Raw genomic sequence first — 15,598 nt, 5'->3', positions numbered from 1 at the left:
TTACTCCATCTCTCTCCTCTCTCCCTCTCTGTCTCTCTCTCTCTGACGGTGTCTGTTTGTCTGACCACACTGACCACAGTGTCTTCTTCCTCCTTTAATTTTAAATCACCACACATCGTCTCATCTCTGACTCATTTGTCGTCTACAGTCTCAGAAAACTGAGGAAAAAAATCCTCTGTTCTGAACTCTTCTATCAGCTGATGCTTATATCTCAGGAATATAGTAAAGATTGGCTTTATTCTCTTTAGTGCTGGTGATGTTTGTGTGTAAACCAAAGCTGTGTGTTAATTAATTAGATGATTATATTCATATTTTAATCAGCTGTGGTGTATTTAGCACATTTTTGTCCCTCTTTGTGTTTACACTCCGGCTCGGGCTCACAGCGGTGGACATGTTGTCGGCTGTTTGGAGCTGTGATTACAGGACTGCAGCAACAATTTACGTACAACTGAGAGTTTACTGGTGTGGGTGAGAGAGCAAGATAGAGACAGGGAGAGGGAGAGAGAGAGCGGAGGGAAGGAGGAGGAGGGAACTGAAAATGAAGCGTGAAAGTAAAGAGGGAGTAAAGTTACTGTGTGATTACACAGTGGAGGATGTTTACTACCTGTGTGTATGTGTGTGTGCGTGTATGTAGCTTCCACACACACACTGTCTCCATGGCGATAGGAATGCCATCACAGTGTGAGGAAACGGTCAGTGCTGCAACAGGAATCTAAACATTGTTGGAGTTGTTAAAGAAAAAGAAAGAAAGAAAGAAAATTTCCTGCATCCTTTCATGGGCAAGCAGGGTTGGCTCTAGTGTGTGTGTGTGTGTGTGTGTGTGTGTTTGTAAGGTAAAGTGTCATTAAAATAACCAAGTAATTCTGAAATTATATTGAGCATCACTTGAAGACTGTGTGGAATTAATTTGGTGTGTTTGTGAAAGAGCTCCATGTGTTTCCAGGCACAACTTTTCCACCAGTTAATGCAGTGGAATAAAGTGTGTTTGCAGTAAATCTGGTGTGTTTGTTTATGTGTGTGTTGTGTGTGTGTGTGTTGTGTGGTTTACCAATGATGGGTAAATCTGTTAGACATAAACCTGGCAACCTTAATACCACACACAAATGCACACAAACACACACTGTGAGGGATCATTGCGCACTTTGCACCCACATTATGTGGTCACACTGTCAATCTGTCATGTGCAGGGAACAGCTATGATGTTTTATTACACTCTTTAGAAATGAAAACATGAGGGGAAAATATTAAATTAAAATGCAATTGAATGGTGAAACACTGAATTTCTATAATGTGTGTAATATTTCCAGACAGAGCTCATTTGTGAGGATAATTTTCCAGCACCATTTTTTCTGAATTCAAACAAAGCTTTATCAAAACTTCTGTTAAGAACACTATTCTCATCTCAATCAGCACATACACATAGTTAATAATTTTGATTAATCAGTCAACTGATTTTCAAACATGATTTATTTGTTCATTTATTTATTAATAAGGTGGGAGCTCAAAGTTATAGTGAGTCTGTATCAGTTTCATAGTGTGTCTGTTATGCTACAATGTGTATAAGGCAGAAATACCATAAAGAGAATGAAATTAAAAATAGAAAAGAGGATTTTTTAAAAATACATGATGGTGGTGGAGGAGAAAGGGGGATGTATGGATTCCCCCACCTAAGTATAAAGTCTCTTTTGTTTTTACCGAGGGGGGGTCAGAAATATTCCTTCATGGTTTCCTCTCTTACTGCTCGCTTTTTCTTTTCCGTTGGAGATGTGGTGAGGTGAAATGTATCTTTGGCAGAGGTGGTGAAGAAGAGGAGGAGGAGGAGGAGGAATGGTGGTTGACCACAGTGCAGCTAACACACACACACACACACACACACACACACAGTCAGAGCTAAAGGGAAGCTGAGCAGGTGTCAACTGAAGGAGAAACAGTGAGAGAAAGAGGAGAAGAAAGTGGAAGGAATGGAAAGATGGGGAGAGGGTGATATTAACTGTGGATGGAAGAAAAGAGAGAAGGTGGGAAAGATGAAAGGAAGGGAAGAAAGGGAAGAAACAAGGAATGGGAAGAGAAATCGTGAGAAAGAGAGGGAGACACAGGAGATAATAATAAAAGGAGGGGAGGGATTGAAAGAATGAAGAAAGAAAAGAGGAGGTGCAGAAAATTGTTCCTCATGAGAAGAGTCATTTTTATGAAATGATGCTTTTCTGATGCTAACTAGCACAACACTTTTTGGTTCTTGACTGAAAAGTGTCCTTCGCACCAAATATCCACGATCTTCAACAGCAGACAGTTTAACCAGCAGCTGTTTTATTAGAAAAGCAGTTCTTTTGGTTTAAATGCTCTGATTCAGAACAGCAGCTAAATGGACAGTGTTGTAAGGTTTTCCAAGGTCGAGCATGAGCTTTGAACCTTAGCATTCATCACACACGTGATTTAACATCAGCGTCATAACATCAACTTTTTTTCAGCTCATCAGCTTTTATTGAACACCTGAGTGTGTATGTGTGAGAGTCTGCAGCATTTAATTTGTAGGCACTTCAGTGGTTTTTTGTACATGTTGTAATGTGTACCTGTGTATACACTGTGGTGTCCCTCAGCTCCTCAGGGGTCTTGCTGCTTGGTTTGGAGGTTGGGGAGAAGGTGTGTGTGTGTGCAGGGTTTTCCCAGCAGGGTGCTCTGTCTGTGGCTTGCCAGCCTGGGTGTTGCCCCTTCCTCCCTCTGCTCTGCCTGAGCGACAAGGAAAACACCCAGTGCCGTGAAATATGAAAAGGTCTGAAAATATCTGCAAATATTTTTATAATTGGCTTCAGGGAGGGCCAAGGTCACAGCCCTGCTGGTTGTGCTCTTTTCATTTTTATTTCACATGTCGATGTTGTCATCCACAGGAGATTTAGAGGACACCAGCAGAAAGAGGTGAGGTTGAAATTAATGAACAGAGAGATTCTTTGTGGATTCGGGGCTTCATCACAGCCCAGAAAATCTACTGATTGAGACTCTGTTAGACATGAGGTGAGGCCAGCAGACACCATGGGGCTCTGCATAGTGACATGCACTGTCTGATGTTTATTAGTGGTCATGAGGAAAACAAAGTGACAACAGACAATAGAGTGAACAAGTACAGTGCTCCTCTGTGGTTACTGCACAAACCACTCATTCAGTAAGATGACCGAGCGGAGCAGCTTGTGCTCTCTGCACCGTCTTACACTCCAGCAGAGAGACTGTGTGTTAACAGACACATCAGCGATTTGAGAAGTCAGACCTGCGAGCTCCTGGTCACAGGACAGACGATTTCTCCGACCACATCATATTTTCTCTGGGCAGCGAGAGAGCTCGTGTTTCATCCTCTCTCTGTGTTCGCAGCACAAACACGTGTGTGTCTATGTGTGTGAGTGATGTTGGCACTCACACACATAGACACACAAACCATCTGTGGCTCGACCAGACTGAAAATCCAGCCGTCCTCACACACACACACAGACAGGTTATATTTTTAACAAAAGCATACTGGGCATATTTGGTGGGTGTGTGATGCAGAGGGATTTCTGTAAAACCAGGCAAAATAATGTTTGTCAGGCTGCTGTGTGTTTATTGTGTGTGTGCGTGTTGCCATGCTAGAGGAGTGTTAAAACACTCTCCAGGGATGGACTGTTGTGTCTCAGAGCAGAACAGGCAGACCGCAACAAAGGAGCCGACTAAACACACACTCCAAACTTCTCATTCTGCATTTTCTGTGTGCTCACTTGTGCAAAGTGTGTGTATGTTTGTGTGCGGCGTTGTCATCGTGACTGTGTGTACGTAGGATGTAGAGATTTTGACATACAGTATGCGTGTAGTTCGTAGTTTGGTTCGCATGTGCAGATGTGTGTGTGTGTGTGTGTGTGTGTGTGTGTGTGTGTAACTCACCCAGTGTTGTAAATGTCTTCTCTGATGTGGCTGGCTGTATTTAGGCAAAGTGCAGAGTGCACTGAGGAAGTTGACGGGGGCGTGTATGTGTGTATGTTTGTGTGCATGTTTGTGTGTGTGTGTGTGTGTGTGTGTGTGTGTGTGTGTGTGTGTGATGAAGCGATTTTATGTCACCACCAGACCTGGAAAACTTCATGTCCTTTTGTATCAGGCCAAGACATCGGTTCTTCGGACTGGCCACTGTATATTTTTCTGTACATTATGCCTGTGTGTGTGTGTGTGTGTGTGTGTGTGTGTGTGTGTGTGTGTGTGTGTGTGTGTGTGTGTGTGTGTTGGTTAGTAGCAGGGCGTAGCTGAGCAGAGAGAAAATATCTTGGCCGACCGCGGGAATGAACCCACCCACTATACCACACCCAGAGAGAGAGCGAGCGAGCAGTGGTCTCAGTCAACCTCTCTCTCTCTCTCTCTCTAAATTTTTGTCTCTCGTTGCTTTTCTCTCTTTTATTCTTATTTAAAATCTTTCTCTCCGTCTTTTCTATTTAACCTATACTGTCTTCATGCATCCCTTATTTTCCCCTTGACATTTCTCTTCTATTTTCCAGAGTCACTTCTCTTCTACTCTCCTCTGTTGAGTTCAGATACCTGGTTCTGTTTTGAATCCAATCCCAGATTAATTAAATGCCCAGATTCACTAAACTCCAAAGCTAACAAACCTCTTACTAAATTCTTTATCTCTGCAAAGAGAGTTCATTTTTAACTAGTGCTGCCTGTTGGTTTAGCTGGTTGAAATGACAAACATATGCTTGAAACAAATTAGTTTGTCATAATGTCCAACTTCATCTGAAGGGAAGATGTGCAGCTGTGGTCAAGGGTCAGACTCAAACGTGGGTTGCAAGGCCTGCTGTCAAAGAGAGGCCTGAGATCTGAGGTCAAATAAGTTCAACGGTGCATATTTCTGGAGAATCTCTCCTGAAAACAATGAAAAGAGACTGAACTGGTTGTGTGAAGTCCCTGCTTAGTTTCTCACCTCCACACACCCGGCCAGTTGTTGCATGAATTGGGCATGCTCGTCTTCTTGTCGGGTTTTGGAGAGTTTCACTGCGGGGAGAGGTGGTTCAATCAATTATTTAACAAGTGTTTGCTCTAAGGCCAGAATGAAACTGGGCTGTCTGCAGGTGAGTGTCTCTGCCAAGGATCATCTGTTAGAGAGAGAACCATCACCCTGTAACACTCAGACTGTGAGCGAACTGTGTGCCGGACAGAGTAGAGAGCCTTCTTTCATGGAACAATCTAGCTGATCAAGGCAGCTAGGTTAACTTTTATGCATTTAGTTTAGCTCTTTGTGTAGGTTGTAGCAATGGGTTAAGAACATCCATTATTCTGCCACTGAAAAGATTGGATTTACTGTCTGTCAGGCATCAAGAAGAGATTTTACCTGAATCTTTATTCATGTAGTTGTGTACGATTTGAACTTCAGCAACGGAATCAAAAGGATTCAGATGTTGTAAACGGATTCAGGTCCTCTCCACTCATTTCCTTCCCTCTGCTCTCTCCATATGAGAAACTGTTGGCGAGGACATTCCCCATCATCGCTGTGAGACGCAGACTGCAATAATAACCAGTGTGTGTAAGTGTGTGTATGTGCCTGAGTGCCTATTTGCACATAAATATCTGTTTTTCCTGCAAAAAGAGTTTATGTGTGTGTGTGTGTGTGTGTGTGTGTAGTGCTCCATGGGTGGTGTAGCGCAAGGTTCAATCTTACGATCTTAGCTAAGCTGTCATTGGTCTGCACACACACACACACACACACACACTGCGATGGGCAGGCCTGCTGTGCTTCAACAGCACATTCCACACCAAGAATAGTATTAAATACTGCCTGTCCAGCCACTGTCAGGCTCTCTCTCTCCCTCTTACACACTCCCCCTGTCCTTTTCCATCATCACATATCATTACATAGTATTATTATTGAACACGCTTTTTCCTCCATCATGTCTGCCTTCATCAGTTAGTCTGCCAGATCAGAGAAAGGTTGTGAACTTGTTCTTTTTCTTTTCTCACAGTAGAGAGAAAGTGAAAGATAAAAAGAATCCACTGAAACTAAATCTGTGTTCCTCAGCCTGCCTGTATTAAAGAGAAACCCACTGTAAATGAATGATGAGCATCACTACATTAGTGAGTGACTGCACTTCATCTTATGATGAGATGTGAGTCTGAGGACCAGTGTGTGTCCCTGTGCAAGTTGAAGTAATGAAGCCGCAGTCTCTTTTTTCTTATGGACACTATTTAAAAATCTGCTTTGAGCCTTTTTCTGTCGGGTGTGTGTGTGTGTGTGTGTGTGTGTATTCCTCTTACACACAATGTCATTTCCCACGCTGTTGACCGCACTGCTTTGTTTTTAGACTTCACATAATACTGTTGTGTCCTGTCCGACCGCCTTGTCTGGACCACATGAACACACACACACACACACAGAGGCACATGTGATCTCAGTAGCCATACACACTCATAAATACACACTCCCAGATACACACTGCACCACAGATCCAATCAGTCAGTCTTTGGCAGATTCTCTCTCTCTCTCTCTCCTCTCTCTCTCTCTCTCACACACACACACAGACACATTCACACACACTCTGCAGAGTGGATTCTGTAAATCAGCAGGCTTCAGCTGCAGTCTCCTCCATGCTGATTGGTCAGGATGCGGGCGATCTGTGCGGCCGCCTCTATTTTGACTACGGCTGCCTGCAGATGAATGCAACGCCGCGATCTGCCGCAAACACGCGAATTCAGGCAGAACGCGGGCTTTGAACGCAGCACAGATAGCGTCGCTCACCTTATCTAATCAACACGCTGACTTTTGTTGCTGTGGTTTTTGTTTTTGTTCTACAAGGAACAAACAAGTGTTGCCCTCTAAACTCTAGTGGAAGATGAAGAGCCTTGATATGTTGAAAGCAGAGAGTCTCAGTGTAGGGGTCAGAGCACTGTGGGAATGGTACAGGACAGACTGAGTGAAAGAAAACATATCTTATACATCAAATCTACTTAGAACACAAACGCTCCACCATTTGATATCAACTGTAATACTCACATGTACTTTAAATTCAGATTGGAGAAACACTTAATACCCAAATACTCAGTGCCAAAGCAAAAAGGAATCTACAATTCAAACTCAGATCAGTTCTCAATCAAAATACACTAATCATCTCCTCTAATATTTATTGGAAAGGGAGGCAAAAAGCAGCAGCATCTAATGTTCTTCACGTATGTGCACATTCATCACATATTTACATTTTAGAGCTTCTTCTAATTCACCTAACCTGCTTGTCTTTGTGGGAATAAATGGAGAAACTGCCAGATTCAAACCTATAAATCTGTGAAACAGCAGTGCTAACCACTGGCCATTTTACATCAGAAAGAGTGTGAAAAATTCGAATTTTTGTTTTCAAGGAAGAGACAACAGCAGAACAGTAACTTTGAGAAAATCAGTGTTAGTGTTTCCAGAGAGAGTCAGTTCAGCTTCATGCTGTTTTCCAGTCTGACATCCACACTGGGAGCTGCCCACCACAACCACCGAGCAGCTCTCTGCAGCAGCTGGGTGTTCACTGAGCGTTACTCATTCACTTTTCCTATCCACAGTTTACCATGGGATTTGAACCGGCAACCGCAAACCCAAGCCTGAGTAATACATATACACAAAAGCTGATTCCATGAGAAAAAAATAATCATACAGTTGAGGTGAAGTTACCACAATGGACTAATAAACCATCTCTGTTCAAATTAAAATGTTCTAAACTGAATATGGAAACATGGAAACCCAAACTTCGGTTGAAGGAGACGCACGACCAAATGCCTCAGTTACACAGAACCAGCTAACAAACCACACAAGGGCAATCATGTCATTAGGCCCGACAGCCTCTGCATGAGCAGGGTGATTTCCCAATTTTTTTTTCTTGCTGAAAAGCGTTTTCCCGAAAATGAAACACCTCCTCGGTAATTTGGGGGAGCAATATTATAATAGATTTATTCCCTGAAGGATCGTTCAGTGAAGTCAATGATGTGCAATGTAAGGAACTACATTACCCATGGTTTCCTGTCAAACTGATCCCATCCAGACATGGCTGTGGCAGGTTCACATGGGATTAAAATGGCTGCAGACTGCGGTAATCCTGACGAAAACCACCAGACGTTTCCAGGTAGCTCCTGTCCCATGTGAAAAGGGCTTAACGTCACTTCGTTCCCGGCCGCTCAGAGGGACACGAAGCACCGGCCTCTGCTCTGTTTAGTCTACACACTCCCACTTTGTTAGTTTGTTGAAGTAGCAGACTGACAAGATGTGACCTGACCCCTCTGGATTTCCATACAGGAGGGAAGCTGCCATCTTGTCTTACAACGTCAATGTTTATCAACCCTTTGCTACCGCTCCCCTGAGAACCAGGCTCTCACACATTCTTTTATTTTCTGCTTATTTAGTGAAAAAAGAAAACCTGGGAGGAGATGATAGCTTCTCTGGGAGCTGGAAAATGGGCTTGACGTACAAGTGCAGGGAAGGTTTTCACAGATCTGCTTTTATAGGAGTGTTATGCTTCACAGAACCAAGGTCTTACATTAGAATGTCCTTTATCATCCCATCAGATCTCACATTCACCACCACTTCCTTTTCATCAACATTACAATGAAGAAAAGTAAATACAATCTCTGGAAACTGAAGCGCTGACGTCGTTTAAATCGAAGCACAAATTAAAAGATGCAACAACATCACAGTGAAGTTCAGACAACCACCACACAGGACGAGGCAACGAGGACAAGTGATCAACAGAGAGAGCCAGAGACAACCAACGAGAAAAAAATAAGCAACACTGAAACTTCAATAGTCACAGATGACAAAAAGATAAAGTGCCACTCTAAAAAACAATGGCAAAGACTGTTGAAGCAAATTAGAAGATGCATATCAAGTCATTTTTATGGGAGCTGTCCATTCAGCACCACGAGACTACAACACAAGTAAAAACAGCAACAAAAGATGTTTTGTGAGTGTAATATATTTCAATCTGTGCTCTAAGAATAGAGAGTGTTGACAGAGAGTGATTTAAATATCTTTAAAAAGCAAACTTTTGGCCTCAGAAACTCAGTATCAGTCAGACTCTATTTCTCTGCTGGCAACAGAATCAGCTGATAATAAAAGCACTGGGATTTAGCTTATAAGGAGAGGAGAGGGTTTATTTTAGAAGTTAAAGGATTGCTTCACCAAGATTAAAAAACAATAATTTCATTTAAATATCTCAAAATCTGGAGAAATAAAATCAAAACTCCTCTAAATAACAATGAAATGAGCCTGAAATCATTTCCATTAACCATGGTGGATGACAGACACATGTAAAGTTGATTTTATTTCCTAATTCACAAAATAAAAACCATGTTAGTTCGTCTCTAAGTCATCTAAGACTTGTGCTGTAAAAACAAGCCAAAGAGGTGAGGCCTGCTGACCTTTGACACCAAACACAGGAGGCTTTGACCCGTGCTTCAGATGATGATTGTTTACCTGCCAAAATGGCCGGCGGAGCAGAATGAGCTGGCAGCCACAGTCACAGATTTACCGTCAGTGTTAATCAGAATGGACAGTATCAGGTTAACCTCTGTGTCAGAATTTAACAGGATCAGTTTCAGGTTGAACTCAGGTTCAAACCACACACACAAAGACGCCTGCATGTTTATCTTTGTATTCATCTGACTAGAGGACAGTACATGACAGGCTGATGATCTGTGATCCATTGAAAGGCCTGTATCAACTTACATTAACACATCGTGTATATATACATCACAGGCCTGCAGTCACTGATGAGACTGGTTCTTTCTTTACTGTTGCTGTCATGGTCACTGACTGTAACTACTGCTCAACAGTGGTTTTAATCATCAGATAGAATACACAAAATACACTCATACCGCACACAGACACACACACAGACTCCTGCTATCTGTTAGCTCAGCTGCTGAGGACTGATGTGCAGACAGAAGTGTGTGTGTGTAGTGGTGACCAGACAGTTAGCATCCAGTCAGGAATTAGACTGTCGCTACAGGATTAACCCATTCACATTCACACATACTGTCATGGAGACACACGCGTGAAGACATATCTTCAGTTTTATACACAGGAACACAAATTCATTGCATCACTAATTATTTTTTTACTGCTTAGATGCAGACACACCCTGACCCAGTGTTTCTTTCATGTGTGATTGTAAAAGTTGTGAGAGAAAGGGAGAGGGAGCGTTTTCATGTCAATGTGTAAATTTACACTTTTTACACAAACAGTTAGTGGCGGCCTATTTGTGTTTGTGCTTACGAGTTACCTGTTCTCCCTTGTTCTGTAAGTGCACATGCATTTGTTGTGTGTGTGTTGTAGCATGAAAGAGTATGGGTGAGTGTAATTGTGTACATATATAACCCCTGTCTTTATTTACTGTATCAGTTTGAGGTTGTTGTGTTTATTTGGAGTTGAGACAAGTGGCTGTAGGCGGGAAATCACAAGTGGTTTGATGAGCCTCTACAGTTAGAATCTGTTAAACTGTGAAACATAAATTACTGTAACTGCAGACTCTGAATTGAACCTGTGTGTATCAGCTCCTGTGTAAACATCTTCCATGTTTGTTTTTTGTTTCCATCCTCTGAGAGCAGGCTGAGAAGCAAAGGAAATGAAATGGCTTCAAACTGAATCTAAAATACCAGCTTACAACACTTAAAGTTATGGATTCTAGTCGTTCAGCATCATTAATTCAGTCCAGTTCTCACTAAAAGCAGCGTTACAGATCCATCTGGAATGCTAAATGATTGACTTCCAGGCGTGAGTTTGGTCACATGACAAATCAAACTTTCAAAAACTGCTTCTAAATGCTCCTGATTAGATGTGGCAAACATGTCTAGACTTCATTATGAAAATGAAATCGTCAGCCTGATTCAGTGAGCTACATACTTTAGGACAGTCTGCCTGCAACACACACACACACACACACACACACACAACACATACCCGACTCTCTCTCCCTCTCTCTCTGAGCCCTAGACGATGAGCCGTCTGATTAGAGCTCCTCTCTGGAGTCTGTGATCACACACACTTTTATAGAACAGTCTGTAGTCTCCACATCCATGCAAAGGCAGATACATGCATAGACACATGCAGATACTTAGAGGCTGTTCTTGTACTCGAGGCTCACACACACACACACACACACACACACACAGAGTGAGATACCAGGCTGTAGTCTCCAGTCTCTAAACCCTCTCTGTTCTCATGGAGATAAGAAGTGCGTCTCATTGTTGGCAGACAACAGGCCCGTTATCATCTTATCAGAGTCAGTCCAATCTGGAGGAGGCGGGGCTGCAGAATGTGTGTTTGTGTTTGGCAGGAGTGGGAGGGGGGAGTGGGGGGGTACTTTGGTTAAGTGGGGGTTCTTTGTCATGCAACAGGTGCTGTTGTCGCTCAATTTGTCTCGTTGCTTAAGACCCCTGAGAGCTGAGCTGTGTTTGCATCAGTCTGTTAAAGAACAAAACACAGCTGACTGTGCAAACGTCAGTTAATCAGACTCACAATGTGACCACCCCTCTGAAGTCGTACTTTGTTAAAGACAACCTGTCGTTTGTTAACATTTTAACCACAAGCCTTGTACCCGTCAGCTGCCTGTTTTGGCACAGAGATGTGGCTGTACTGGCAGTAAGATCACACTGGTTTGGCTTGTTTACACTGAACCAAACAAAGCCAGCATAATGCCAGACAGAGGCCTGTACTATGAAGCAAGTTTAACACCCCCAGGATATCTTTTCATTATCTGGCTTCACTAAACCTGGCAATCAGAGCAATCAACTCGTTAAGTCGAGTCAGGATGAGGAGTTGTTTCTGAAAAGCAGCGTTGTCAGAACCATGAGTAAAGTACCTAATATAATATGAGAAGTAACGCTGAAGCTGCACGGCCGTTCGATCGTAGCGACGTCAAAAAATGACATTTAACAAGGTGAAATGTGAACAACATGATCACATGACTAGAATATGTGATGTATATAAATGTGATGTGTTTCTGCTGCTGGAGCAGAGAGAGCAGAGTTCACGTCTGAGGTCGATCTGACTGAAATGTTCATTTAGAATCGTCTCATCCATTTGCAAAAGCTTTGCTTTGCCCATACATACTAAAATATGTTTTAAGGTCAACTCACCCTGGTGACCACCACAGAGTTTGACAGTGACCTTTGCCTCATTGAAACACAGAGCTAGTGATTGTGGAGAGCAGGAGGTTTAAGCAGCTGAGTCTTGGAGCCTAATCCTGTCCATGCCACATGATAGATGTGCTGTGTGATGTATTGTTGAAAAAGAAAAAAAGATCATTAATTGTGTGTATTAATGGTCTTTCTCTCTCTATTCGCATTCAGATAAAGACTCCAAAGAGAAGAAAGAGGCATCCAGGGAGCCGTCAGAGGCCACAGTGACAGAAGAAGCAGGAGGTGCAGAGGAGCCAGTCAAGGAGGCGAAAAAGGAAAAGAAGGAGTCTTCCAAGGAGAAGAAGGAGTCAAAGAAGGAGGCCAAAGAGCCAAAGGAAGAGGCCAAGAAAGAGTCCAAGAAGGAGTCATCCTCCTCCAAAGAGAAGAAGGAGTCATCAAAGGAGAAGAAGGACAAAGACAAGGAGGGGAAGGAGGCCAGCAAGGAACTGGGGGACAAGAAAGTGTCCAGGAAGTCTTCAGTGAAGGTCAAAGAGAAGAAGAAGGAGCCAGAGGCAGGAGAGGGCTGACACAACCAGTGCAATAAGCTCACATGATATGCACACAGACACAAACACAGGATGCATGTCTAAACATCACACACATATACACACACAGGGGCTCACGCATGTAAATACACACGTGTATATACAGTGTAAACATATACTGTACAAGGCTACATACACATGCACATATGCAGTCTAAATATATATTTACATGTACATAGTATTCAGTCAGCAAGCAGTTTCCTCCCAGACGTATATTTACATCGCCTAGTAATAGCTGACCCTCTCTCACACACACACACACACACACACACACACACTCTGCTGCTGCTCAGCCACACCACATCCAGTCGTTTTGGTGTGAGTGCACTGAGTGACTGTGGTGAGGTCTGAGCCCAGGGAGAGCGAGGATGAAGGCAAAATCCTCCTCCTCCTCCTCCTCCTCCTCCTCCTCAGACATTTCGCTGACTCTCTCCTTCCTCCTCGTCCTCTTCATCTAGCCTCAGCAGCAGTTGAACCCACAGCCCTGCGCCTCCCTAATCCCAGTCAGGCCCCAAACCACCCCCCCGCCCACGCTCTCGCTCCTGAATGTGACGTCAGACCCGCCCTCTCGCCCTCTCGCCCCCTCGCGTGGCACCGGGCCTCGCCAGAGCCTCCCCCGCCTCGCCGCTAAGTATAAACCGCCCACCGCGTCCAGCCGCCCGGCTGCTTCCGGGTAAATCAAGGCCATATCCTACATCCACCTCCACCACCACCCCCTCTGACCTCCTCCAGTCAGTTTTGTGTTTTTAAATCTGGGACACTCAAGGACACGCGGCTGCTGATGGACGCAAACTTGGTGCTGCGGGGTCGAACCTGAGACTGTTTTTGTACGGTGGAAACCAACAAGGCGTTCCTGGAAAAAGCAGGGTGGCAATCAGGAGGGGAGAGGAGCCTGCAGGGCCAGTTCAACACCCGAGCTCTTTTCTGCTCATCTTCAAGAACACGATGAAGTGGAGGCTTGATATTACGCACACTACAGGACGCTTGTGTCAGTGATATCAGCTGCTTATTTAATCAGCTGCACACGACACAGTCTGATACAATATGTTACTGTTAGATGACCATTACTAGTGCCAGAGGAAGAGCAGAGTCTCTCAGCAGAAACACACATGTAGGTTTTAGAATAAAAAGCTCAAGGTAATAAATGATGTAAAAAGAGACATGGTGGGATCTCACCGTGCACATAGGAAGTGTAGTTCCACATACTGAAAGTTAAGGCTCAGATTAAGGTATCAATAAAAGATATCGTATCAGCGCTGTTATCTAAGAGTCCAACCCCGACACAGTTTTGTTTGTGGTGTTGAAAAGATTGAAAAATGATTATAAAGTTCAACAGCAACATTTCCCTCCTGAAACAGTGCAGCCTTTAAACAGATTTGTTAGCCACTTTTTAAAAACAGTTTGTTCTGTGGATTATCGAGTTTAAGAGGGACACAGAGTTCACACATAGTTTTGTTGTACTATTGTACATGCATGGTTACATACCAAGAGAGGGATGAGACTAGAATGTGTTTTGTACTTTGGGTGAACCAGCCCTTTAGAAGAGTTTTACTTGGTGAAAAAGAAATTTACATTCACAGATTTGTGAGTTTACTGTAGAGTCTCAAATGTGATTTACAGACTCCTCGTATAATCAGATTTACAGCATAGTTTATGTACAGAATGTAAAAAAAAGACTTTATTAGTGAACTTTAAAATGAGGCAGGAACTTGAAAATGAAAAGATAACAGAAAGTGACAGAGAAAAGCCATCTGAGAAGTTTTCTTCCAAGCTGAGGTCACCGCCTCTGAACAAACCGAACAAATTCTGGTTGCAAACACTAATTTTACATCCTTCTTTGGCAGTTTTACAAACCAAATCCTGTTGATATTGGAGATACTGAATTACAAACCTACAAAATATTTATCTTTCCACTGTAACATAAGACTCTGGACACACACACTAACACACACACATAAGTTTAGGCTTTGAGCTGTATTTCTGCCAGACTTTAAGCTTAAGACTTCAGCCATAGATGCTGTGCCAGCTTCACCAATGACAATCCCAGCAGCTCTGTGCTACATTACAAGTCTGCTCTGCGTCTGTATGTTCAGCTTCAGTCCTTCTGTCCACTGGGAAACTTTCCTTTAGCTGACAGAAGCAGGTTCTGTTATTAACCCTGATCTCTTTGGGCTGGATTCCTTTTCTTTTTTAGTGTTTTTAGAACTGAAATATCAGCTCGTCCTTACAGAGTCTCCCACTGGACACAAGGTACTACATGTATACTGTTTAACAATACCTTGAATGTTTGTAATATAGAGTAGGTTTTGTACTGTTGTATTAGCTGTGCAGATGTACCAGGCTCCTGTTCTGAGTCTGCTTTTATAGCCACAATTCACTCTGCACTTCACAGCTACTGATAACTCTCATCAGTGTGCAGCCTGGAGAAGATCCCCACCCATGGAGTCAGAGAATGAAATGAACCTTATCTATGAAATATTTAGTAATAAAAGTAATCTACTGTAAGTATTCAAAGTGTGTTGTAACAGTTGTCAGGTCTGTTTGAGTGGATGACTGTGATGAGGTCAGGTAATGTCAGTGTTACCTGCATTATTCTCTGTGTGATTGTACAGCTAACCTGCTGGTTTAAGACGCCCCCCCACCCAGACTGAGAGTCCTCCCTCTGCACTGACGCTCAAACTGTGAGTAAATGGTAACTGTTGCAGATTTCATTTCGTGCTGTGATGGTAAATTCTGAACCTTTAAAGTGACGTTTCACCACCGACTGACAAACGGCTCAGCACCAGTTCAGGAAGTCAGAAATTCTCAGCTCACTGTGTCAAACTGACGATGAAGGTGACGTATCCCGACCTACAGGTTTACACAGAAAAATGATGTGAGCAGTGCATCATTTCCCACCAGTG

At 43.2% G+C, this 15,598-nt stretch overlaps 1 protein-coding gene across 1 annotated transcript in view; it reads left to right on the top strand.

Moving 5' to 3' along the window:
• Positions 1-15,196, top strand: part of bbs9 (Bardet-Biedl syndrome 9) — a 149,625-nt gene extending 134,429 nt beyond the window's left edge. Inside the window, exon 22 of the mRNA XM_051076228.1 lies at positions 12,322-15,196. Coding sequence (XP_050932185.1) covers positions 12,322-12,677 — 356 coding nt within the window. The 3' untranslated portion in view covers positions 12,678-15,196. The remainder of the gene's footprint in view (positions 1-12,321) is intronic.
• The last annotated feature ends 402 nt before the right edge of the window (positions 15,197-15,598 follow it).

This window comes from Lates calcarifer, linkage group LG15 (assembly GCF_001640805.2).
Source record: "Lates calcarifer isolate ASB-BC8 linkage group LG15, TLL_Latcal_v3, whole genome shotgun sequence".
Lineage (NCBI taxonomy): Eukaryota > Metazoa > Chordata > Actinopteri > Centropomidae > Lates > Lates calcarifer.
This window is presented reverse-complemented; position numbering and strand designations above follow the sequence as displayed.